At 48.3% G+C, this 27425-nt stretch overlaps 1 protein-coding gene across 1 annotated transcript in view; it reads left to right on the plus strand.

Annotated features, from left to right (window-relative positions):
• LOC115121905 (protein jagged-1b-like) overlaps positions 1-27425 on the plus strand; it is a 197082-nt gene that overhangs the window by 96917 nt on the left and 72740 nt on the right. The window contains exons 8-15 of the mRNA XM_065002719.1: positions 86-199; positions 316-429; positions 1534-1647; positions 2463-2509; positions 5743-5916; positions 9256-9406; positions 21372-21536; positions 23354-23467. Of these exons, the coding sequence (XP_064858791.1) occupies positions 86-199; positions 316-429; positions 1534-1647; positions 2463-2509; positions 5743-5916; positions 9256-9406; positions 21372-21536; positions 23354-23467 (993 nt within the window). The remainder of the gene's footprint in view (positions 1-85; positions 200-315; positions 430-1533; positions 1648-2462; positions 2510-5742; positions 5917-9255; positions 9407-21371; positions 21537-23353; positions 23468-27425) is intronic.

A 27425-nucleotide genomic window follows, 5' to 3' on the forward strand; every position in this document is an offset into this window, starting at 1 on the left:
TCTGCTCCCAGGTTCTCTCTGCTCTCATTGGCCAGTCAGTCTCTCCCAGCATGTGTCTTTAACCCTGTGTGTCTTCCCCCCACAGCAGAGCATGCATGTCTGTCCAACCCCTGCTCTGATGGAGGGAGCTGTGTCGAGACCAGTCAAGGTTATGGGTGTGTATGTGGAGCGGGTTGGAGCGGACCCTCCTGTAGCATCAGTAAGTCTGTACACACACACACACACACACAGACACACACACACACACACACACACACACACACACACACACACACACACACGGCAGTCCATTAATGTATCTTTCCTGTCTGCTAGATGTTGATGAGTGCTCTCCTAACCCCTGTCACCACGGTGGGACCTGTCAGGATCTGGTTCATGCTTATAAGTGTCACTGTCCTCCTCAGTGGACCGGCAAGACCTGTCGCATAGGTGAGATACACACATTCTCTCTCTGTCTCTCCCTCTCTCTCTCTGTCTCTCCCTCTGTCTCTCCCTCTCTCTCTCTCTCTCTCCCTCTGTCTCCCTCTCCCTCAGTCTCCCTCAATCTCCCTCTCTCACCCTCTGTCTCTCTCACCCTCTGTCTCTCTCACCCTCTGTCTCTCTCTCGCTCTGTCTCTCCCTCTCTCTCTCTCTCTCCCTCTGTCTCCCTCTCCCTCAGTCTCCCTCAATCTCCCTCTCTCTCTCTCTCTCTCCCTCTGTCTCCCTCTCCCTCTGTCTCCCTCTCCCTCTGTCTCCCTCTCCCTCTGTCTCTCTCTCCCTCTGTCTCCCTCTGTCTCTCTCTCCGTCTCCCTCTGTCTCTCTCTCCCTCTGTCTCTCTCAACCTCTGTCTCTCTCAACCTCTGTCTCTCTCACCCTCTGTCTCTCTCTCCCTCTGCCCCTCTCTCACCCTCTGTCTCTCTCTCCCTCTGTCTCTCTCTCCCTCTGTCTCCCTCTGTCTCCCTCTGTCTCTCTCTCCCTCTGTCTCCCTCTGTCTCCCTCTGTCTCTCTCTCCCTCTGTCTCCCTCTCCCTCTGTCTCCCTCTCCCTCTGTCTCTCTCTCCCTCTGTCTCCCTCTGTCTCTCTCTCCCTCTGTCTCCCTCTGTCTCCCTCTCCCTCTGTCTCCCTCTCCCTCTGTCTCTCTCTCCCTCTGTCTCCCTCTGTCTCTCTCTCCCTCTGTCTCTCTCTCCCTCTGTCTCTCTCTCCCTCTGTCTCCCTCTCCCTCTGTCTCTCTCTGTCTCTCTCTCCCTCTGTCTCCCTCTCCCTCTGTCTCCCTCTCCCTCTGTCTCCCTCTCCCTCTGTCTCTCTCTCCCTCTGTCTCTCTCTCCCTCTGTCTCTCTCTCCCTCTGTCTCTCTCTCTCCTCTGTCTCTCTCTCCTCTCTCTCTTCTCTTCTTTCTACTCCTCTACAACCTCGTTTTCTCAGGATCTCTGGATTTCTCTATTGCCTTCATTCACTGTGTCTTTGACTTTAACATAGTACTTTATGAACATTGAGTGTAGGAAGTGGATCTGTCTTCACACTAACCATGCTGTGTTATTAATCCGCCTCCTCTCCAGATGCCAACGAATGCGACAGCAAGCCCTGTGTCAACGCCAACTCCTGCCGCAACCTGATTGGTGGATACTTCTGCGAGTGTGACGCTGGTTGGACGGGGCTGAACTGTGACATCAGTGAGTAGAACTGAGACTGTTCTGTTTAGCTGCAGCTCTGTAGCTCTAGAACACCTGTCTCTGTAGCTCTAGAACACCTGTCTATGTAGCTCTAGAACACATGTCTCTGTAGCTCTAGAACACCTGTGTCTGTAGCTCTAGAACACCTGTGTCTGTAGCTCTAGAACACCTGTGTCTGTAGCTCTAGAACACCTGTGTCTGTAGCTCTAGAACACCTGTGTCTGTAGCTCTAGAACACCTGTGTCTGTAGCTCTAGAACACCTGTGTCTGTAGCTCTAGAACACCTGTGTCTGTAGCTCTAGAACACCTGTCTCTGTAGCTCTAGAACACCTGTCTCTGTAGCTCTAGAACACCTGTCTCTGTAGCTCTAGAACACCTGTCTCTGTAGCTCTAGAACACCTGTCTCTGGGGCTCTATAACACCTGTAGTAGGGTACTACATAAGGACTAGGATTCACAGGGTTGTAGGACACTACATAAGGACTAGGATTCACAGGGTGGTAGGACACTACATAAGGACTAGGATTCACAGGGTGGTAGGACACTTCATAAGGAATGGGATGATTCCTTTAAGGGAGAGGCACATTACTACACTACTACATCACAGACAAAGTTGATTATCTTGTTTAATACGTGCTATTAGATAACAGCTGATACGTCATCTTTGGTTTCCTGTGTATCTTGATTATCTTGTTTAATACGTGCTAGTAGATAACAGCGCATACATCATCTTTGGTTTCCTGTGTATCTTGATTATCTTGTTTAATACGTGCTAGTAGATAACAGCGGATACGTCATCTTTGTTTTCCTGTGTAGATCTCAACGACTGTAAAGACCAGTGCCACCACGGAGGAACCTGCATGGTATGTTGTCTCTCCCTCTCTGCATCTCTAGCTCTCTCTACAATTCATTTCAATTCAAGGGGCTTTATTGGCATGGGAAACATGTGTTAACATTGCCAAAGCAGGTGAAGTAGATAATATACAAAAGTGAAATAATCAATAAAAATGAACATTAAACATGACAAAATAAATCACATAAATATGGGTTGTATTTACAATGGTGTTTGTTCTTCGCTGGTTGACCTTTTCTTGTGGCAACAGGTCACACATCTTACTGCTGTGATGTCACACTGTGGTATTTCACCCAGTAGATATGGGAGTTTATCAAAATTGGGTTTGTTTTCGAATTCTTTGTGGGTCTGTGTAATCTGAGGGAAGTATGTGTCTCTAATATGGTCATACATTGGGCAGGAGGTTAGGAAGTGCAGCTCAGTTTCCACCTCATTTTGTGGGCAGTGAGCACATAGCCTGTCTTCTCTTGAGAGCCATGTCTGCCTACGGCGGCCTTTCTCAATAGCAAGGCTATGCTCACTGAGTCTGTACATAGTCAAAGCTTTCCTTACGTTTGAGTCAGTCACAGTGGTCAGGTATTCTGCCACTGTGAACTCTCTGTTTAGGGCCAAATAACATTCTAGTTTGCTCAGTTTTTTTGTTAATTCTTTCCAATGTGTCAAGTAATTATCTTTTTGTTTTCTCATGATTTGGTTGGGTCTAATTGTGTTGCTGTCCTGGGGCTCTGTTCACAAACACAAACAGACCCCACAGAGCCCCGTCTTCTCTATTGTCTTGTTATTGTCCCGTCTTCTCTATTGTCTTGTTATTGTCCCAACTTCTCTATTGTCTTGTTATTGTCCCGTCTTCTCTATTGTCTTGTTATTGTCCCGTCTTCTCTATTGTCTTGTTATTGCCCCGTCTTCTCTATTGTCTTGTTATTGCCCCGTCTTCTCTATTGTCTTGTTATTGTCCCGTCTTCTCTATTGTCTTGTTATTGCCCCGTCTTCTCTATTGTCTTGTTATTGTCCCGTCTTCTCTATTGTCCCGTCTTCTCTATTGTCTTGTTATTGTCCCGTCTTCTCTATTGTCTTATTGTCCCGTCTTCTCTATTGTCTTGTTATTGTCTTGTTATTGTCCCGTCTTCTCTATTGTCTTGTTATTGTCCCGTCTTCTCTATTGTCTTGTTATTGTCCCGTCTTCTCTATTGTCTTGTTATTGTCCCGTCTTCTCTATTGTCTTGTTACTGTCCCGTCTTCTCTATTGTCCCGTCTTCTCTATTGTCTTGTTATTGTCCTGTTATTGTCCCGTCTTCTCTATTGTCTTGTTATTGTCTTGTTATTGTCCCATCTTCTCTATTGTCTTGTTATTGTCTTGTTATTGTCCCGTCTTCTCTATTGTCTTGTTATTGTCCCGTCTTCTCTATTGTCTTGTTATTGTCCCGTCTTCTCTATTGTCTTGTTATTGTCCCGTCTTCTCTATTGTCCTGTTATTGTCCCGTCTTCTCTATTGTCTTGTTATTGTCCCGTCTTCTCTATTGTCTTGTTATTGTTCCGTCTTCTCTATTGTCTTGTTATTGTCCCGTCTTCTCTATTGTATTGTTATTGTCTTGTTATTGTCCCATCTTCTCTATTGTCTTGTTATTGTCTTGTTATTGTCCCATCTTCTCTATTGTCTTGTTATTGTCCTGTTATTGTCCCGTCTTCTCTATTGTCTTGTTATTGTCCCGTCTTCTCTATTCTCTTGTTATTGTCCCATCTTCTCTATTGTCTTGTTATTCTCTTGTTATTGTCCCATCTTCTCTATTGTCTTGTTATTCTCTTGTTATTGTCCAGTCTTCTCTATTGTCTTGTTATTGTCCCGTCTTCTCTATTGTCTTGTTATTGTCCCATCTTCTCTATTGTCTTGTTATTGTCCTGTTATTGTCCCGTCTTCTCTATTGTCTTGTTATTGTCCTGTCTTCTCTATTCTCTTGTTATTGTCCCGTCTTCTCTATTGTCTTGTTCTTGTTATTGTCCCGTCTTCTCTATTGTCTTGTTCTTGTTATTGTCCCGTCTTCTCTATTGTCTTGTTATTGTCCCGTCTTCTCTATTGTCTTGTTATTGTCCCGTCTTCTCTATTGTCTTGTTCTTGTTATTGTCCCGTCTTCTCTATTGTCTTGTTCTTGTTATTGTCCCGTCTTCTCTATTGTCTTGTTATTGTCCCGTCTTCTCTATTCTCTTGTTCTTGATATTGTCCAGTCTTCTCTATTGTCTTGTTATTGTCTTGTTATTGTCCCGTCTTCTCTATTGTCTTGTTATTGTCCCGTCTTCTCTATTGTCTTGTTATTGTCCCGTCTTCTCTATTGTCTTGTTATTGTCCCGTCTTCTCTATTCTCTTGTGATTGTCCCGTCTTCTCTATTGTCTTGTTACTGTCCCGTCTTCTCTATTGTCCCGTCTTCTCTATTGTCTTGTTATTGCCCCGTCTTCTCTATTGTCTTGTTATTGTCCCGTCTTCTCTATTGTCCTGTTATTGTCCCTTCTTCTCTATTGTCTTGTTATTGTCCCGTCTTCTCTATTGTCCTGTTATTGTCCCGTCTTCTCTATTGTCCTGTTATTGTCCCGTCTTCTCTATTGTCTTGTTATTGTCCCGTCTTCTCTATTGTCCCGTCTTCTCTATTGTCCTGTTATTGTCCTGTCTTCTCTATTGTCTTGTTATTGTCCTGTTATTGTCCCGTCTTCTCTATTCTCTTGCTATTCTAACCCTTTATAGTTCTCTCTAATGAACCCTTTATAGTTCTCTCTAATGAACCCTGTATGGTTCTCTAATGAACCCTTTATTGTTCTCTAATGAACCCTTTATGGTTCTCTAATGAACCCTTTATTGTTCTCTAATGAACCCTTTATGGTTCTTTCTAATGAACCCTTTATGGTTCTCTCTAATGAACCCTTTATGGTTCTCTAATGAACCCTTTATGGTTCTCTCTAATGAACCCTTTATGGTTCTCTAATGAACCCTTTATGGTTCTCTGATGAACCCTTTATGGTTCTCTCTAATGAACCCTTTATGGTTCTCTAAATAACCCTTTATGGTTCTCTCTAATGAACCCTTTATGGTTCTCTAAATAACCCTTTATGGTTCTCTAAATAACCCTTTATAGTTCTCTAATGAACCCTTTATGGTTCTCTCTAATGAACCCTTTATGGTTCTCTAAATAACCCTTTATGGTTCTCTAAATAACCCTTTATGGGTCTCTAAATAACCCTTTATGGTTGTCTAACAGGACTTGGTGAACGGGTACCGCTGTGTGTGTCCTGCGGGTTACTCTGGAGACCACTGTGAGAGAGATGTGGATGAATGTGCCGGCGCTCCCTGTCTGAACGGCGGGCGATGCCAAGACCAGGTCAACGGATTCACCTGCCTCTGTCTGGCCGGGTTCTCTGGACATTTCTGCCAAGTGAGCATTGTGCAACGCTCAAACCCTTCCCCATTCCCATTCCCCTTCCTACATACTGCTTACTAACTAAGGCATCAAACAGAAGAACATGTACTAAAATAGGGAGGGACTACCTGGAATTTTCCAAAAAGAAACACTTGAAAAGATTTTCCGTTGCAAAATGTTTTAAAACATTTTCTATTGCATGGCCTGATGAACATGGATTGCTTTAGTTCTGGTTTGATTGGCCGGTCTTCCATGCCCTGATGAACATAGATTGCTTTAGTTCTGGTTTGATTGGCCGGTCTTCCATGCCCTGATGAACATAGATTGCTTTAGTTCTGGTTTGATTGGCCGGTCTTCCATGCCCTGATGAACATAGATTGCTTTAGTTCTGGTTTGATTGGCCGGTCTTCCATGGCCTGATGAACATGGATTGCTTTAGTTCTGGTTTGATTGGCCGGATGAACATAGATTGCTTTAGTTCTGGTTTGATTGGCCGGTCTTCCATGCCCTGATGAACATAGATTGCTTTAGTTCTGGTTTGATTGGCCGGTCTTCCATGGCCTGATGAACATGGATTGCTTTAGTTCTGGTTTGATTGGCCGGATGAACATAGATTGCTTTAGTTCTGGTTTGATTGGTTTGATGAACATAGATTGCTTTAGTTCGGTCTTCCATGCCCTGATGAACATAGATTGCTTTAGTTCTGGTTTGATTGGCCGGTCTTCCATGCCCTGATGAACATAGATTGCTTTAGTTCTGGTTTGATTGGCCGGTCTTCCATGCCCTGATGAACATAGATTGCTTTAGTTCTGGTTTGATTGGCCGGTCTTCCATGCCCTGATGAACATAGATTGCTTTAGTTCTGGTTTGATTGGCCGGTCTTCCATGCCCTGATGAACATAGATTGCTTTAGTTCTGGTTTGATTGGCCGGTCTTCCATGCCCTGATGAACATAGATTGCTTTAGTTCTGGTTTGATTGGCCGGTCTTCCATGCCCTGATGAACATAGATTGCTTTAGTTCTGGTTTGATTGGCCGGTCTTCCATGCCCTGATGAACATAGATTGCTTTAGTTCTGGTTTGATTGGTCTTCCGGTCTTCCTGGTTTGATTGGCGGTCTTCCATGCCCTGATGAACATAGATTGCTTTAGTTCTGGTTTGATTGTCTTCCATGCCCTGATGAACGGTCTTCCATTGTCCCTGATGAACATAGATTGCTTTAGTTCTGGTTTGATTGGTCTTCCATGCCCTGATGAACATAGATTGCTTTAGTTCTGGTTTGATTGGCCGGTCTTCCATGCCCTGATGAACATAGATTGCTTTAGTTCTGGTTTGATTGGCCGGTCTTCCATGCCCTGATGAACATAGATTGCTTTAGTTCTGGTTTGATTGGCCGGTCTTCCATGCCCTGATGAACATAGATTGCTTTAGTTCTGGTTTGATTGGTCTTCCGGTCTTCCATGCCCTGATGAACATAGATTGCTTTAGTTCTGGTTTGATTGGCGGTCTTCCATGCCCTGATGAACATAGATTGCTTTAGTTCTGGTTTGATTGGCCGGTCTTCCATGCCCCGATGAACATAGATTGCTTTAGTTCTGGTTTGATTGGCCGGTCTTCCATGCCCCGATGAACATAGATTGCTTTAGTTCTGGTTTGATTGGCCGGTCTTCCATGCCCCGATGAACATGGATTGCTTTAGTTCTGGTTTGATTGGCCGGTCTTCCATGCCCCGATGAACATGGATTGCTTTAGTTCTGGTTTGATTGGCGGTCTTCCATGCCCCGATGAACATGGATTGCTTTAGTTCTGGTTTGATTGGCGGTCTTCCATGCCCCGATGAACATGGATTGCTTTAGTTCTGGTTTGATTGGTCTTCCATGGATGAACATGGATTCTTTAGTTCTGGTTTGATTGCGGTCTTCCCGATGAACATGGATTGCTTTAGTTCTGGTTTGATTGGCGGTCTTCCATGCCCTGATGAACATAGATTGCTTTAGTTCTGGTTTGATTGGCCGGTCTTCCATGCCTGATGAACATAGATTGCTTTAGTTCTGGTTTGATTGGATGAACGGTCTTCCATGCCCTGATGAACATAGATTGCTTTAGTTCTGGTTTGATTGGCGGTCTTCCATGCCCCGATGAACATAGATTGCTTTAGTTCTGGTTTGATTGGCCGGTCTTCCATGCCCTGATGAACATAGATTGCTTTAGTTCTGGTTTGATTGGCCGGTCTTCCATGCCCCGATGAACATAGATTGCTTTAGTTCTGGTTTGATTGGCCGGTCTTCCATGCCCCGATGAACATGGATTGCTTTAGTTCTGGTTTGATTGGCCGGTCTTCCATGCCCTGATGAACATGGATTGCTTTAGTTCTGGTTTGATTGGCGGTCTTCCATGCCCGATGAACATGGATGAACATGGATTGCTTTAGTTCTGGTTTGATTGGCGGTCTTCCATGCCCATGATGAACATAGATTGCTTTAGTTCTGGTTTGATTGGCCGGTCTTCCATGGCCTGATGAACATAGATTGCTTTAGTTCTGGTTTGATTGGCCCTGATGAACGGTCTTCCATGCCCTGATGAACATGGATTGCTTTAGTTCTGGTTTGATTGGCGGTCTTCCATGCCCTGATGAACATAGATTGCTTTAGTTCTGGTTTGATTGGCCGGTCTTCCATGCCCTGATGAACATAGATTGCTTTAGTTCTGGTTTGATTGGCCGGTCTTCCATGCCCTGATGAACATAGATTGCTTTAGTTCTGGTTTGATTGGCCGGTCTTCCATGCCCTGATGAACATAGATTGCTTTAGTTCTGGTTTGATTGGCCGGTCTTCCATGCCCTGATGAACATAGATTGCTTTAGTTCTGGTTTGATTGGCCGGTCTTCCTCCTCTCCTCTTGATTGGCTCTTCGCCCTCCAACCACCATGACTGTTGTTCACTGATGTTTAATGTCAAGGCTTTGTAAAGCTGATCTCCAGGCTGCTTCTCTGTGTTGGAGACATTCCTCAAAGTTTCAACCCTCTGAGGAAGTCAATTATGTCTCCGACTTCTTTCCCCTCCTTCCTTCTCTCTCTGTGTGGGTGGTTATTGGCTGGCTCCTATCGGGAGGATGCTGTTGGCTGGGATGATATGTTAGATATTAGGTCTCACTCTCTCTGTCTCTTTGTCTCTCTCTCTCTCTCTGTCTCTCTGTCTCTCTCTGTCTCTCTGTCTCTCTCTGTCTCTCTGTCTCTGTCTCTCTCTCTGTCTCTCTCTCTGTCTCTCTCTCTCTGTCTGTCTCTCTCTGTCTCTCTCTCTCTCTCTCTGTCTCTCTCTCTGTCTCTCTCCCTCTGTCTCTCTCTCTCTGTATCAAGTTGGATATAGACTACTGCTTCGCCAACCCCTGTCAGAACGGTGCTCTATGCTTCAACGTCGCTAAAGACTACTACTGTGGCTGTTCAGAAGACTACGAGGGAAAAAACTGCTCTCACCTCAAAGACCACTGTCACACCACCACGTGCAAAGGTACGCCCTTCTCTCCCACTTCCTCTTGTCTCCCTCTTTCCCCTGCTCTACCTCTTCCTCCTCTTCCTCTTCTCTCCCTCTCCACCTCCTCTGTCTTCTCTCCCCCTTCTCCCTCTCCCTTCCCTCCCCCCTTCTCCCTCTCCCTTCTCTTCCCCCTTCTCCCTCTCGCTTCCCTCCCCCGTTCTCTCTTTCCCTTCCCTCCCCCTTCTCCCTCTCCCTTCTCTTCTCCCTCTCCCTTCCCTCCCCCTTCTCCCTCTCCCTCCCCTCCCCCCTTCTCCCTCTCCCTCCCCTCCCCCTTCTCCCTCTCCCTTCTCTTCCCCTCTGCTCCCTCTCCCTTCCCTCCCCCTTCTCCCTCTCCCTTCCCTCCCCTTCTCTTCCCCTCTGCTCCCTCTCCCTTCCCTCTCCCTCTCGCTTCCCTCCCCCGTTCTCCCTTTCCCTTCCCTCCCCCTTCTCCCTCTCCCTCCCCTCCCCCTTCTCCCTCTCCCTTCTCTTCTCCCTCTCCCTTCTCTTCCCCCTTCTCCCTCTCCCTCCCTCCCCCTCTCCCTTCCCTCCCCCCTTCTCCCTCCTCCCCTTCTCCCTCTCCCTCCCTCCCCCCTTCTCCCTCTCCCTTCTCTTCTCCCTCTCCCTCCCCCCTTCTCCCTCTCTCTCCCTCCCCCTTCTCCCTCCCTTCTCTTCTCCCTCTCCCTTCTCTTCCCCTCTTCTCCCTCTCCTTCCCTCCCCCTTCTCCCTCTCCCTCCCCCTTCTCCCTCCTCCCCTCCCCCTTCTCCCTCTCCCTTCTCTTCTCCCTCTCCCTCCCCCCTTCTCCCTCTCCCTCCCCTCCCCCCTTCTCCCTCTCCCTTCTCTTCTCCCTCTCCCTTCTCTTCCTCTCTTCTCCTCTCCCTCTCCCTTCCCTCCCCCTTCTCCCTCTCCCTTCTCTTCCCCTCTGCTCCCTCTCCCTTCCCTCCCCTTCTCCTTCTCCCTCCCCTCCCCCTTCTCCCTCTCCCTTCTCTTCTCCCTCTCCCTCCCCCCTTCTCCCTCTCCCTCCCCTCCCCCTTCTCCCTCTCCTTCTCTTCTCCCTCTCCTTCCCTCCCCCTTCTCCTCTCCCTTCCCTCCCCCTTCTCCCTCTCCCTTCCCTCCCCCTTCTCCCTCTCCCTTCCCTCCCCCTTCTCCCTCTCCCTTCCCTCCCCCTTCTCCCTCTCCTTCCCTCCCCCCTTCTCCCTCTCCCTTCTCTTCCCCTCTTCTCCCTCTTCCTTCCCCCCCTTCTCCCTCTCCCTTCCCTCCCCCTCCTCCTTCTCCCTTCTCTTCCTCTTCTCTCCCTCTTCCCCTCTCTCTCTCCCCCTCCCTCTTTCCTCTTCCCCTCTCCCTCCTTCTCTGTTCTCTCTTTCCCCTCTTCTCTCCATAAACCCTGTGTTTTTCCAATGTGTAAGGTTATATGGGTTGTGTGCTACAAAGCCATGCACACACACACCTCTCCCAGCTCACACACACCTCTCCCAGCTCACACACACCTCTCCCAGCTCACACACACCTCTCCCAGCTCACACACACCTCTCCCAGCACACACACACCTCTCCCAGCTCACACACACCTCTCCCAGCTCACACACACCTCTCCCAGCACAGACACACCTCTCCCAGCTCACACACCTCTCCCAGCTCACACACCTCTCCCAGCTCACACACACCTCTCCCAGCTCACACACACCTCTCCCAGCTCACACACACCTCTCCCAGCACACACACACCTCTCCCAGCTCACACACCTCTCCCAGCTCACACACACCTCTCCCAGCTCACACACCTCTCCCAGCTCACACACCTCTCCCAGCACACACACACCTCTCCCAGCTCACACAACTCTCCCAGCTCACACACAACTCTCCCAGCACACACACACCTCTCCCAGCACACACACACCTCTCCCAGCACACACACACCTCTCCCAGCACACACACACCTCTCCCAGCTCACACACACCTCTCCCAGCTCACACACACCTCTCCCAGCTCACACACACCTCTCCCAGCACACACACACCTCTCCCAGCTCACACACAACTCTCCCAGCTCACACACAACTCTCCCAGCACACACACACCTCTCCCAGCTCACACACCACTCTCCCACAGGATAATCCAGTGTTTGATAGTTGATTCTAAGATTTGTATTTGATCATGTATGTTTTTTGCTATTTGTTCTTTGTTATAGAGCCAAAAAGTTTGGAGAAGTGGTTTACCCATGCATCTCCATTTTGGATAGATAATTATTCGTGTTGTTGTTTGTTCAGTGTTTTCCAATTTTCCCAGAAGTGGTTAGAGTCTATGGATTCTTCAATTACATTGAGCTGATTTCTGACGTGCTGTTCCTTCTCATTCCGTAGTGTATTCTGTATTCTTCATCAAACCATTTGTCATTGTTGTTCATTTTCTTCGGTTATCTATTTGAGATTTTTAGGTTTGATAGGGAAGCTGAGAGGTCAAATATACTGTTTAGGTTTTCTACTGCCAAGTTTACACCTTCATTATTACAGTGGAACGTTTTGTCCAGGAAGTTGTCTAAAAGGGATTGAATGTGTTGTTGCCTTATTGTTTTTTGGTAAGTTTCCACACTACATTCCTTCCATCTATAGCATTTCTTAATGTTACTCGGTTCCTTTGGCTTTGATGCCTCATGATTGAGTATTGCTCTGTTCAGGTAGACTGTGATTTTGCTGTGGTCTGATAGGGGTGTCAGTGGGTTGACTGTGAACGCTCTGAGAGACTCTGGGTTGAGGTCAGTGATAAAGTAGTCTACAGTACTACTGCCAAGAGATGAGCTATAGGTGTACCTACCATAGGAGTCCCCTCGAAGCCTACCATTGACTATGTACAGACCCAGCGTGCGACAGAGCTGTAGGTGTACCTACCATAGGAGTCCCCTCGAAGCCTACCATTGACTATGTACAGACCCAGCGTGCGACAGAGCTGTAGGTGTACCTACCATAGGAGTCCCCTCGAAGCCTACCATTGACTATGTACAGACCCAGCGTGCGACAGAGCTGTAGGTGTACCTACCATAGGAGTCCCCTCGAAGCCTACCATTGACTATGTACAGACCCAGCGTGCGACAGAGCTGTAGGTGTACCTACCATAGAGTCCCCTCGAAGCCTACCATTGACTATGTACAGACCCAGCGTGCGACAGAGCTGTAGGTGTACCTACCATAGGAGTCCCCTCGAAGCCTACCATTGACTATGTACAGACCCAGCGTGCGACAGAGCTGTAGGTGTACCTACCATAGAGTCCCCTCGAAGCCTACCATTGACTATGTACAGACCCAGCGTGCGTGACAGAGCTGTAGGTGTACCTACCATAGGAGTCCCCTCGAAGCCTACCATTGACTATGTACAGACCCAGCGTGCGACAGAGCTGTAGGTGTACCTACCATAGGAGTCCCCTCGAAGCCTACCATTGACTATGTACAGACCCAGCGTGCGACAGAGCTGTAGGTGTACCTACCATAGGAGTCCCCTCGAAGCCTACCATTGACTATGTACAGACCCAGCGTGCGACAGAGCTGCAGGAGTTGTGACCCGTTTTTGTTGGTTATGTTGTCGTAGTTGTTGTCTAGGGGGCATATGGGGGAGGGAATGCTGTCACCTCCAGGCAGGTGCTTGTCCCTGTGTGCTGAGGGTGTCAGGTTCTTGTCCGGTTCTGGCTTTTAGGTCACCACAGACTAGTACATGTCCCTGGGCCTGGAAATGATTGATTTCCCCCTCCAGGATGGAGAAGCTGTCTTCATTAAAGTATGGGGATTCTAGTGGGGGGATATACGTAGCACACAGGAGGACATTTTTCTCTGTTAGGATCATTTCCTTTTGAATTTCTAGCCAAATGTAAAATGTTCCTGTTCCGGCAATAGTGCAAAAAAGGTATTAGGTGAACAATAGTTAGGTAATTAAATAAAACGACAGAAAAAAGACAGACTATATACAGTAGCGAGGCTATATACAGTAGAGAGGCTATAAAAGTAGCGAGGCTATATACAGTAGAGAGGCTATATACAGTAGAGAGGCTATATACAGTAGAGAGGCTATATACAGTAGCGAGGCTATATACAGTAGAGAGGTTATATACAGTAGAGAGGCTATATACAGTAGAGAGGCTATATACAGTAGAGAGGTTATATACAGTAGAGAGGCTATATACAGTAGCGAGGCTATATACAGTAGAGAGGTTATATACAGTAGAGAGGCTATATACAGTAGAGAGGCTATATACAGTAGAGAGGTTATATACAGTAGCGAGGCTATATACAGTAGAGAGGTTATATACAGTAGAGAGGTTATATACAGTAGCGAGGCTATATACAGTAGAGAGGTTATATACAGTAGAGAGGTTATATACAGTAGAGAGGTTATATACAGTAGCGAGGCTATATACAGTAGAGAGGTTATATACAGTAGAGGTTATATACAGTAGAGAGGTTATATACAGTAGAGAGGTTATATACAGTAGAGAGGTTATATACAGTAGAGAGGTTATATACAGTAGCGAGGCTATATACAGTAGAGAGGTTATATACAGTAGAGAGGTTATATACAGTAGAGAGGTTATATACAGTAGCGAGGCTATATACAGTAGCGAGGTTATATACAGTAGAGAGGTTATATACAGTAGAGAGGTTATATACAGTAGAGAGGTTATATACAGTAGCGAGGCTATATACAGTAGAGAGGTTATATACAGTAGAGAGGCTATATACAGTAGAGAGGCTATATACAGTAGAGAGGTTATATACAGTAGAGAGGCTATATAAAGTAGAGAGGCTATATACAGTAGAGGTTATATACAGTAGAGAGGTTATATACAGTAGAGGCTATATACAGTAGAGAGGCTATATACAGTAGAGGTTATATACAGTAGAGAGGTTATATACAGTAGAGAGGCTATATACAGTAGAGAGGTTATATACAGTAGAGAGGCTATATACAGTAGAGAGGCTATATACAGTAGAGAGGTTATATACAGTAGAGAGGCTATATACAGTAGAGAGGCTATATACAGTAGAGAGGTTATATACAGTAGAGAGGCTATATACAGTAGAGAGGTTATATACAGTAGAGAGGCTATATACAGTAGCGAGGCTATATACAGTAGAGAGGTTATATACAGTAGAGAGGCTATATACAGTAGAGAGGCTATATACAGTAGAGAGGTTATATACAGTAGAGGCTATATACAGTAGAGAGGCTATATACAGTAGAGGCTATATACAGTAGCGAGGCTATATACAGTAGAGAGGTTATATACAGTAGAGAGGCTATATACAGTAGAGAGGTTATATACAGTAGAGAGGTTATATACAGTAGAGAGGCTATATACAGTAGAGAGGCTATATACAGTAGCGAGGCTATATACAGTAGAGAGGTTATATACAGTAGAGAGGTTATATACAGTAGAGAGGCTATATACAGTAGAGAGGTTATATACAGTAGAGAGGTTATATACAGTAGCGAGGCTATATACAGTAGAGAGGTTATATACAGTAGAGAGGTTATATACAGTAGAGAGGCTATATACAGTAGAGGTTATATACAGTAGAGAGGCTATAAAAGTAGCGAGGCTATATACAGTAGAGAGGCTATATACAGTAGAGAGGCTATATACAGTAGAGAGGCTATATACAGTAGAGGTTATATACAGTAGAGAGGATATATACAGTAGAGGCTATATACAGTAGCGAGGCTATATACAGTAGAGAGGATATATACAGTAGAGAGGCTATATACAGTAGAGAGGCTATATACAGTAGAGAGGTTATATACAGTAGAGAGGCTATATACAGCAGAGAGGCTATATACAGTAGAGGTTATATACAGTAGAGAGGCTATATACAGTAGAGAGGCTATATACAGTAGAGGTTATATACAGTAGAGAGGCTATATACAGTAGAGGCTATATACAGTAGAGAGGTTATATACAGTAGCGAGGCTATATAGAGTAGAGAGGCTATATACAGTAGAGGCTATATACAGTAGAGAGGCTATATACAGTAGAGAGGTTATATACAGTAGAGGTTATATACAGTAGAGAGGCTATAAAAGTAGCGAGGCTATATACAGTAGAGAGGCTATATACAGTAGAGAGGCTATATACAGTAGAGAGGCTATATACAGTAGAGAGGCTATATACAGTAGAGGTTATATACAGTAGAGAGGATATATACAGTAGAGGCTATATACAGTAGCGAGGCTATATACAGTAGAGAGGATATATACAGTAGAGAGGCTATATACAGTAGAGGCTATATACAGTAGAGAGGTTATATACAGTAGAGAGGCTATATACAGTAGAGAGGCTATATACAGTAGAGGTTATATACAGTAGAGGCTATATACAGTAGAGAGGCTATATACAGTAGAGGTTATATACAGTAGAGAGGCTATATACAGTAGAGAGGCTATATACAGTAGAGGTTATATACAGTAGAGAGGCTATATACAGTAGAGAGGCTATATACAGTAGAGAGGCTATATACAGTAGAGGTTATATACAGTAGAGAGGCTATATACAGTAGAGGCTATATACAGTAGAGGCTATATACAGTAGAGAGGCTATATACAGTAGAGGTTATATACAGTAGAGGCTATATACAGTAGAGAGGCTATATACAGTAGAGGTTATATACAGTAGAGAGGCTATATACAGTAGAGGCTATATACAGTAGAGAGGCTATATACAGTAGAGGTTATATACAGTAGAGAGGCTATATACAGTAGAGAGGCTATATACAGTAGAGGTTATATACAGTAGAGGCTATATACAGTAGAGAGGCTATATACAGTAGAGGTTATATACAGTAGAGGCTATATACAGTAGAGAGGCTATATACAGTAGAGGTTATATACAGTAGAGAGGCTATATACAGTAGAGAGGCTATATACAGTAGAGGTTATATACAGTAGAGAGGCTATATACAGTAGAGGCTATATACAGTAGAGAGGTTATATACAGTAGCGAGGCTATATACAGTAGAGAGGCTATATACAGTAGAGGTTATATACAGTAGAGAGGCTATATACAGTAGAGAGGCTATATACAGTAGAGAGGTTATATACAGTAGAGGTTATATACAGTAGCGAGGCTATATACAGTAGCGAGGCTACATACAGTAGAGAGGTTATATACAGTAGAGAGGCTATATACAGTAGAGAGGCTATATACAGTAGAGGTTATATACAGTAGAGAGGCTATATACAGTAGAGAGGCTATATACAGTAGAGGCTATATACAGTAGAGAGGCTATATACAGTAGAGGTTATATACAGTAGAGAGGCTATAAAAGTAGAGAGGCATACAGACACCGGTTAGTCAGGCTGATTGAGGTAGTATGTACATGTAGATATGGTTAAAGTGACGATGCATATATGATGGACAGAGAGTAGCAGAAGCGTAAAAGAGGGGTGGTGGGACACAATGCAGATAGCCCGGTTAGCCAATGTGCCGGAGCACTGATTGGTTGGGTCAATACCCCAATGCAACTCAATATTAGGAAGGTGTTCCTAATGTTTTGTAGTACACTACTTCTGACCAGGTAGATGGATAGATATATATATAGATAGATATATAGATAGATATTTATGCTTATTTAGTTTCCCTTGTGTACCCTTAACCATTTGTACATCGTTGCAAAACTGTATATATATGTATAATATCACATTTGTAATGTCTTTATTGTTTTGAAACTTCTGTATGTGTAATGTTTACTGTTAATTGTTATTGTTTATTTCACTTTTGTTTATTATCTACCTCACTTGCTTTGGCAATGTTAACACATGTTTCCCATGCCAATAAAGCCCCTTGAATTCAATTGATAGAGATAGATAGATAGATAGATACTTTTGTCGGGAGCTGAGGTGGGCTGTTCTGCTGGCTTCTCTGCGGGGGTGGCCACCTCTCTAGTGGGGTTGTTCTCTGTCACACGCCATCCCCTCACCCTCTCCTCCATCCCCTCCCCCTCTCCTCCAGCAGTCTGATCCTCTCCTCCATCCCCCTCACCCTCTCCTCCATCCCCCTCCCCTCTCCTCCATCCCCTCACCCTCTCCTCCATCCCCCTCACCCTCTCCTCCATCCCCCTCACCCTCTCCTCCATCCCCCTCACCCTCTCCTCCATCCCCCTCACCCTCTCCTCCATCCCCCTCAACCTCTCCTCCCAGTCTGATCCTCTCCTCCATCCCCTCACCCTCTCCTCCATCCCCCTCACCCTCTCCTCCATCCCCCTCACCCTCTCCTCCATCCCCCTCACCCTCTCCTCCATCCCCCTCACCCTCTCCTCCGTCCCCCTCACCCTCTCCTCCAGCAGTCTGATCCTCTCCTCCATCCCCTCAACCTCTCCTCCATCCCCCTCCCCCTCTCCTCCGTCCCCCTCACCCTCTCCTCCATCCCCCTCCCCTCTCCTCCATCCCCCTCACCCTCTCCTCCAGCAGTCTGATCCTCTCCTCCATCCCCCTCCCCCTCTCCTCCACCCCCTCACCCTCTCCTCCAGCAGTCTGACCCTCTCCTCCATCCCCCTCCCCTCTCCTCCGTCCCCTCACCCTCTCCTCCAGCAGTCTGATCCTCTCCTCCATCCCCCTCAACCTCTCCTCCATCCCCCTCCCCCTCTCCTCCGTCCCCCTCACCCTCTCCTCCATCCCCCCTCACCCTCTCCTCCATCCCCCTCACCCTCTCCTCCAGCAGTCTGACCCTCTCCTCCGTCCCCCTCACCCTCTCCTCCATCCCCCTCACCCTCTCCTCCGTCCCCCTCACCCTCTCCTCCGTCCCCCTCACCCTCTCCTCCAGCAGTCTGATCCTCTCTCTATCCCCCTCCCCCTCTCCTCCATCCCCTCACCCTCTCCTCCAGCAGTCTGATCCTCTCCTCCATCACCCCCTCACCCTCTCCTCCATCCCCCTCACCCTCTCCTCCAGCAGTCTGATCCTCTCCTCCATCCCCTCACCCTCTCCTCCATCCCCTCACCCCTCTCCTCCGTCCCCCTCACCCTCTCCTCCATCCCCCTCACCCTCTCCTCCGTCCCCCTCACCCTCTCCTCCATCCCCCTCACCCTCTCCTCCAGCAGTCTGACCCTCTCCTCCATCCCCTCACCCTCTCCTCCAGCAGTCTGACCCTCTCCTCCATCCCCCTCACCCTCTCCTCCATCCCCCTCACCCTCTCCTCCATCCCCCTCACCCTCTCCTCCAGCAGTCTGACCCTCTCCTCCATCCCCCTCACCCTCTCCTCCAGCAGTCTGATCCTCTCCTCTAGTGCTCTGTTCTTCTGTTGAAGTTGTCTCACCACAGGCCACATACAGTTGAAGTCAGAAGTTTACATACACCTTAGCCAAATACATTTAAACTCAGTTTTTCACAATTCCTGACATTTACCCGGACAGTAAAACTTCTCAGTCTTAGGTCAGTTAGGACCATTTTATTTTAAGAATGTGAATTGTCCGAATAATAGTAGAGAGAATTATTTATTTCAGCTTTAATTTCTTTCATCACATTCCCAGTGGGTCAGAAGTTTACATACACTCAATTAGTATTTGGTAGCATTGCCTTAAATTGTTTCACTTGGGTCAAATGTTTCGGTTGGCCTTCCACAAGCTTCCCACAATAAGTTGGGTGAATTTTGGCCCATTCCTCCTGACAGAGCTGGTGTAACTGAGTCGGGTTTGTAAGGCCTCCTTGCTCGCACACACTTTTTCATTTCTGCCCACAAATGTTCTAAGGGATTAAGGTCAGGGCTTTGTGATGGCCACTCCAATACCTTGACTATGTTGTCCTTAAGCCATTTTGCCACAACTTTGGAAGCATGCTTGGGGTCATTGTCCATTTAGAAGACCCATTTGTGACCAAGCTTTAACTTCCTGACTGATGTCTTGAGATGTTGCTTCAATATATCCACATAATTTTCCATCCTCATGAATCCATCGATTTTGTGAAGTGCACCAGTCCCTCCTGCAGCAAAGCACGCCCACAACATGATGCTGCCACCCCCGTGCTTCACAGTTGGGATGGTGTTCTTCGGCTTGCAAGCTTCCCCCTTTTTCCTCCAAACATAACAATGGTCATTATGGCCAAACAGCTCTATTTTTGTTTCATCAGACCAGAGGACATTTCTCCAAAAAGTACGATCTTTGTCCCCATGTGCAGTTGCAAACCGTAGCCTGGCTTTTTTATGGCAGTTTTGGAGCAGTGGCTTCTTCCTTGCTGAGAGGCCTTTCAGGTTATGTCGATATAGGACTCGTTTTACTGTGGATATAGATACTTTTGTACCTGTTTCCTCCAGCATCTTCACAAGGTCCTTTGCTGTTGTTCTGGGATTGATTTGCACTTTTCACACCAAAGTGCGTTCATCTCTAGGAGACAGAACGCGTCTCCTTCCTGAGCGGTATGACAGCTGCGTGGTCCCATGGTGTTTATACTTGCGTACTATTGTATGTACAGATGAACGTGGTACCTTCAGGCGTTTGGACATTGCTCCCAAGGATGAACCAGACTTGTGGAGGTCTACAATTTTATTCTGAGGTCCTGGCTTGATTTCTTCTGATTTTCCCACGATGTCAAGCAAAGAGACACTGAGTTTGAAGGTAGGTCTTGAAATACATCCACAGGTTCACCTCCAATTGACTCAAATTATGTCAATTAGCCTATCAGAAGCTTCTAAAGCCATGACATCATTTTCTGGAATTTTCCAAGCTGTTTAAAGGCACAGTCAACTTAGTGTATGTAAACTTCTGACCCACTGGAATTGTGATTAAGTGAAATAATCTGTCTGTGAACAAATGTTAGATTAATGACTTGTGTCATGCACAAAGTAGATGCCCTAACCGACTTGCCAAAACTATAGTTTGTTATCAAGGTAAAGGTAAGAGTTTATAGTTTGTTATCAAGGTAAAGGTAAGAGTTTATAGTTTGTTATCAAGGTAAAGGTAAGAGTTTATAGTTTGTTATCAAGGTAAAGGTAAGAGTTTATAGTTTGTTATCAAGGTAAAGGTAAGAGTTTAGATACGTACTCGAGTATTAAAGCACTGGCAGGTGTTGCAGTCCTCATCCCACTTGGCTAAATCAGGGGTGACACGACTGTTCCCTGAGCACGGTCTCCCTGTCACTGGAACACACATACACAAGACTTACATGTCATCTCTACTGACTGTGTGGAGTCTGTGGAGCCCGTGGAGCCTGTGGGGCCTGTGGGGCCTGTTGGGCCCGTGGGGCCTGTTGGGCCCGTGGAGCCTGTGGAGCCCGTGGGGCCTGTTGGGGCCTGTGGGGCCTGTGGGGCCTGAGGGCGTTCTAGAGCACCACTGACATGTTCCCCTCCACAGAGGGTAGTGGAGTAGTGATGCCTCATGTTAGTGTGTAGCCCAAACTGTTGGGATGCTGCAGTTTATATCATGGATGGTCAGTCCTGTATAGCCTCATAACATGGTTATAACTATAATGTTGATATCATGGATGGTCCTATATAGCCTCATAACATGGTTATAACTATACTGTTGATATCATGGATGGTCAGTCCTGTATAGCCTCATAACATGGTTATAACTATAGTGTTGATATCATGGATGGTCCTGTATAGCCTCATAACATGGTTATAACTATAATGTTGATATCATGGATGGTCAGTCCTGTATAGCCTCATAACATGGTTATAACTATGTTGATATCATGGATGGTCAGTCCTGTATAGTCAGTCCTGTATAGTCAGTCCTGTATAGTCTCATAACATGGTTATAACTATACTGTTGATATCATGGATGGTCAGTCCTGTATAGCCTCATAACATGGTTATAACTATAATGTTGGTATCATGGATGGTCAGTCCTGTATAGTCTCATAACATGGTTATAACTATAATGTTGGTATCATGGTTGGTCAGTCCTGTGTAGCCTCCTTGCATCCATAGCTCTGTTCAGGCCTGTCCCTCGTGTTTTTACCAAATCAGAGGTTGTTTCAATCCCCCCCCCCCCCACAGTGATTGACAGCTGCACGGTTGCCGTGGGATCCAACAGTACCCCTGGAGGAGAGCGGTACATCTCCTCCAACGTGTGTGGTCCTCACGGACGCTGTCGGAGCCAGGATGGAGGACAGTTCAGCTGTGACTGTCAGGAGGGCTTCAGAGGCACATACTGTCACGAGAGTAAGACATGACAAAGAGCATTCATAGAGGATTCATAGGCCTACATAGACCTGCATAGACCTACATAGACCTTACATTGACCTGCATAGACCTACATAGACCTACATAGACCTTACATTGACCTACATAGACCTTACATTGACCTACATAGACCTACATAGACCTACATAGACATTACATTGACCTGCATAGACCTACATAGACATTGACCTACATTGACCTACATAGACCTACATAGACATTACATTGACCTGCATAGACCTACATAGACCTACATAGACCTACATAGACATTACATTGACCTGCATAGACCTACATAGACCTGCATAGACCTACATAGACATTACATTGACCTGAATAGACCTACATAGACATTACATTGACCTGCATAGACCTACATAGACCTACATAGACATTACATTGACCTGCATAGACCTACATATACATTACATAGACCTTACATTGACCTACATAGACCTACATAGACCTACATAGACATTACATTGACCTGCATAGACCTACATAGACCTACATAGACCTACATAGACATTACATTGACCTGCATAGACCTACATAGACCTACATAGACCTACATAGACCTACATAGACATTACATTGACCTGCATAGACCTACATAGACCTACATTGACCTACATAGACCTACATAGACATTACATTGACCTGCATAGACCTACATAGACCTACATTGACCTACATAGACCTACATAGACCTACATTGACCTGCATAGACGTACATAGACATTACATTGACCTACATAGACCTACATTGACCTACATAGACCTACATAGACATTACATTGACCTACATAATGTGCGTGACATTTTCCAGATTGACTGACCTTCATGTCTTAAAGTAATGACACACACACACACACACATATATATATTCACACACATGTATACACATACACATGTGTATACACACACACACACACACACACACACACATACTACATTCCACAACTAAACTAAAGTGCAACACAAGCATTTCCTTGCTGTAGTTTCTAATGGCCTCACTCTTCCTATCCCTTTCCCCTCTCTCCCCTCTCTCCCCCCTCTCCCCCTCTCGCCCCCTTTCCCCCTCTCTCCCCCTCTCTCTCCCTTTCCCCCTCTCTCTCCCTTCCCCCTCTCTCCACTCTCTCTCCCTTCCCCCTCTCTCCACCTCTCTCTCCCTTTCCCCTCTCCCACCTCTCTCCCTCTCCCACCTCTCTCCCACTCCCTCTCTTCCCCCTCACTCCCTCTCCCCCTCTCTCTCTCCCTCTCTTCCCCCTCTCTCTCTCCCCCTCTCGCCCCCTTTCCCTCCCTTTCCCCCTTTCCCCCTCTCTCCAACTCTCCCCCTCTCTCTCCCTTTCCCCTATCTCCCCCTCTCTCTCCCTTCCCCCCTTTCCCCCTCTCTCTCCCCCTCTCTAACCCCCTCTCTCTCCCTCTCTCCCCCTTTCCCCCATCTCTCCCCCTCTCTAACCCCATCTCTCTCCCTTTCCCCCTATCTCCCCCTCTCTCCATTTCCCCCTTTCCCCCTCTCTCTCTTCCTCTCTCCATTTCCCCCCTTTCCCCCTCTCTCTCCCCTCTCTCTCCCTTTCCCCCTCTCTCTCCATTTCCCCCCTTTCCCCTATCTCCCCCTCTCTCTCCATTTCCCCCTTTCCCCTCTCTCCATTTCCCCCTCTCTCTCCCCCTCACCTCCCCTCTCTCCCTTCCCCCCTTTCCCCCTATCTCCCATTTCTCTCCATTTCCCCTCTCTCTCCCCCTCACCTCCCCTCCCTCTCCCCCCTCCCCCTCTCTCTCCCCCTCCATCTCAGATATTAATGATTGTGAGAGCAGCCCGTGTGGTAACGGAGGAACCTGTATAGATAAAGTCAGTGTGTACCAGTGTATCTGTGGAGACGGCTGGGAGGGGGACCACTGTGAGATCAGTAAGTGCACTGTTTTTTATGTTTAGAAAAATGTTTTCAAGGTTTATCGAAGTTATAGATGTTCATGAGGAGACCTATGATAGGTCATAAGTGATATAGCACAGAAATGGAGATGGAACCGCTACCTCCGCAGCACTACCACTAGACCAGCCCCCTGGCAGGCAGCACTACCACTAGACCAGCCCCCTGGCAGGCAGCACTACCACTAGACCAGCCCCTGGCAGGCAGCACTACCACTAGACCAGGCCCTGGCAGGCAGCACTACCACTAGACCAGCCCCTGGCAGGCAGCACTACCACTAGACCAGCCCCCTGGCAGGCAGCACTACCACTAGACCAGCCCCTGGCAGGCAGCACTACCACTAGACCAGGCCCTGGCAGGTAGCACTACCACTAGACCAGTCCCCTGGCAAATCAGCACTACCACTAGACCAGCATCAGCACTACCACTACCACTGGCAGACCAGACCAGTCCCCTGGCAGGCAGCACTACCACTAGACCAGCCCCTGGCAGGCAGCACTACCACTAGACCAGGCACTACCACTGGTCCCTGGCAGCACTACCACTAGACCAGCCCCTGGCAGGCAGCACTACCACTAGACCAGGCCCTGGCAGGTAGCACTACCACTAGAGGCCCAGTCCCACTGACCAGGCCCTGGCAGCACTACCACTAGACCAGCCCCTGGCAGGCAGCACTACCACTAGACCAGGCCCTGGCAGGTAGCACTACCACTAGACCAGGCCCTGGCAGGTAGGCAGCACTACCACTAGACCAGGCCCTGGCAGGCAGCACTACCACTAGACCAGCCCCCTGGCAGGCAGCACTACCACTAGACCAGCCCTGCACTACCACTAGACCAGTCCCCTGGCAGCACTACCACTAGACCAGGCCCTGGCAGGCAGCACTACCACTAGACCAGGCCCTGGCAGGCAGCACTACCACTAGACCAGGCCCTGGGTCAGCACTACCACTAGACCAGTCCCTGGCAGGCAGCACTACCACTAGACCAGCCCTGGCAGGCAGCACTACCACTAGACCAGGCCCTGGCAGGCCTGGCACTACCACTAGACCAGTCCCTGGCAGGCACTACCAGGCAGCACTACCACTAGACCAGCCCCTGGCAGGCAGCACTACCACTAGACCAGGCCCCTGGCAGGCAGCACTACCACTAGACCAGTCCCTGGCAGGCAGCACTACCACTAGACCAGGCCCCCTGGCACTACCAGACCAGCCCCTGGCGGCACTACCACTAGACCAGCCCCTGGCAGGGCACAGCCACTAGTGCTTTTCACTAGACCAGCCCCTGGCAGGCAGCACTACCACTAGACCAGGCCCTGGCAGGCAGGCACTACCACTAGACCAGCCCCCTGGCAGGCACTACCACTAGACCAGCCCCTGGCACTACCACTAGACCAGGCCCCTGGCAGGCACTAGACCAGCCCCTACCACCACTAGACCAGCCCCTGGCAGGCAGCACTACCACTAGACCAGCCCTGGCAGAATCAGCACTACCACTAGACCAGTCCCCTGGCAGCAGCACTACCACTAGACCAGCCCCCATCCCATCAGCACTACCACTAGACCAGCCCCTGGCAGGCAGCACTACCAGCCCCCTAGACCAGACCAGCCCCTGGCAGGCAGCACTACCACTAGACCAGGCCCTGGCAGGCACTACCACAGACCAGCCCCTACCACTAGACCAGCCCCTGGCAGGCAGCACTACCACTAGACCAGGCCCTGGCAGGCAGCACTACCACTAGACCAGCCCCCTGGCAGGCAGCACTACCACTAGACCAGCCCCCTGGCAGGCAGCACTACCACTAGACCAGCCCCTGGCAGGCAGCACTACCACTAGACCAGCCCCTGGCAGGCAGCACTACCACTAGACCAGCCCTGGCACTACCACAGGCAGCACTACCACTAGACTGGAGCACTTTACCACAGCCCCTGGCAGGCAGCACTACCACTAGACCAGCCCCCTGGCAGGCAGCACTACCACTAGACCAGCCCCTGGCAGGCAGCACTACCACTAGACCAGCCCCTGGCAGGCAGCACTACCACTAGACCAGCCCCCTGGCAGGCAGCACTACCACTAGACCAGCCCCTGGCAGGCAGCACTACCACTAGACCAGGCCCCTGGCACTACCACTAGACCAGCACTACCACTAGACCAGGCCCTGGCAGGTAGCACTACCACTAGACCAGCCCCCCTGGCACACCACTAGACCACCCCCTGGCAGCACTACCACTAGACCAGCCCCCCAGTGGCACTACCACTAGACCAGCCCCTGGTAGGCAGCACTACCACTAGACCAGCCCCCTGGCCCCTGGCAGCACTACCACTAGACCATCCCCTGGCAGGCAGCACTACCACTAGACCAGCCCCCTGGCAGGTAGCACTACCACTAGACCAGCCCCCTGGCAGGCAGCACTACCACTAGACCAGCCCCTGGCAGGCAGCACTACCACTAGACCATCCCCCTGGCAGGCAGCACTACCACTAGACCAGCCCCTGGCAGGTAGCACTACCACTAGACCAGGCCCTGGCAGGCAGCACTACCACTAGACCAGCCCCCTGGCAGGCAGCACTACCACTAGACCAGTCCCCTGGCAGGCAGCACTACTACTAGACCAGCCCCCTGGCAGGCAGCACTACCACTAGACCAGCCCCCTGGCAGGCAGGCAGCACTACCACTAGACCAGCCCCTGACCAGCCCCTGGCAGCACTACCACTAGACCAGCCCCTGGCAGGTAGCACTACCACTAGACCAGCCCCCCAGCCCACTGACCAGCCCCTGGCAGCACTACCACTAGACCAGCCCTGGCAGGCACTACCACTAGACAAGCCCCTGGCACTACCACTAGACCAGCCCCTGGCAGGCAGCACTACCACTAGACCAGTCCCTGGCAGGCAGCACTACCACTAGACCAGGCCCCTGGCAGGCAGCACTACCACTAGACCAGCCCCTGGCAGGCAGCACTACCAACCAGTCCCAGTCTACCCTGACCAGGCCCTGGCAGCACTACCACTAGACCAGCCCCCCAGCCACTGGCCAGTCCCTGGTCTGGCACTACCCTGACCAGCCCCTGGCAGGCAGCACTACCACTAGACCAGCCCCTGGTCCCTGGCAGCACTACCACTAGACCAGCCCCTGGCAGGCAGCACTACCACTAGACCAGCCCCTGGGCAGGCAGACCAGCCCCTACCACACTAGACCAGTCCCCTGGCAGGCAGCACTACCACTAGACCAGGCCCTGGCAGGCAGCACTACCACTAGACCAGCCCCCTGGCAGGCAGCACTACCACTAGACCAGTCCCCTGGCAGGCAGCACTACCACTAGACCAGGCCCTGGCAGGCAGCACTACCACTAGACCAGCCCCCTTCATATTCATGAAATCACAAGTGCAATATTGCAAAACACAGCTTAGCCTTTTGTTAATCACCTTGTCGTCTCAGATTTTGAAATGATGCTTTACAGCAAAAGCAATCCAAGCGTTTGTGTAAATTTATCGATAATATAACATTATGTACACTAAGCATTAAGTAGCTAGGGCACGAAAATCAGAAAAGCAATCAAATTAATCGTTTACCTTTGATGATCTTCGGATGTTTTCACTCACGAGACTCCCAGTTACACAACAAATGTTCCTTTTGTTCCATAAAGATTATTTTTATACCCAAAATACCGACGTTTGTTTGTCACGTTATGTTCAGAAATCCACAGGAAAGAGCGGTCACGACAACGCAGACGTATATTCCAAATAATATCCATAATGTCCACAGAAACATGTCAAACGTTTTTTATAATCAATACTCAATACAGGTTGTTTTTAAAATATATATTTCGATAATATATCAACCGAGTGTGTAGCTTTTTCAATAACACCGGGAGATGCGATGGCCGCTTTACTCTGTAGCGCAAAACTCACTCTGAGAGCCCCCACCTATCCACTTG

Source organism: Oncorhynchus nerka, linkage group LG16 (assembly GCF_034236695.1).
Source record: "Oncorhynchus nerka isolate Pitt River linkage group LG16, Oner_Uvic_2.0, whole genome shotgun sequence".
NCBI classification, from domain to species: domain Eukaryota; kingdom Metazoa; phylum Chordata; class Actinopteri; order Salmoniformes; family Salmonidae; genus Oncorhynchus; species Oncorhynchus nerka.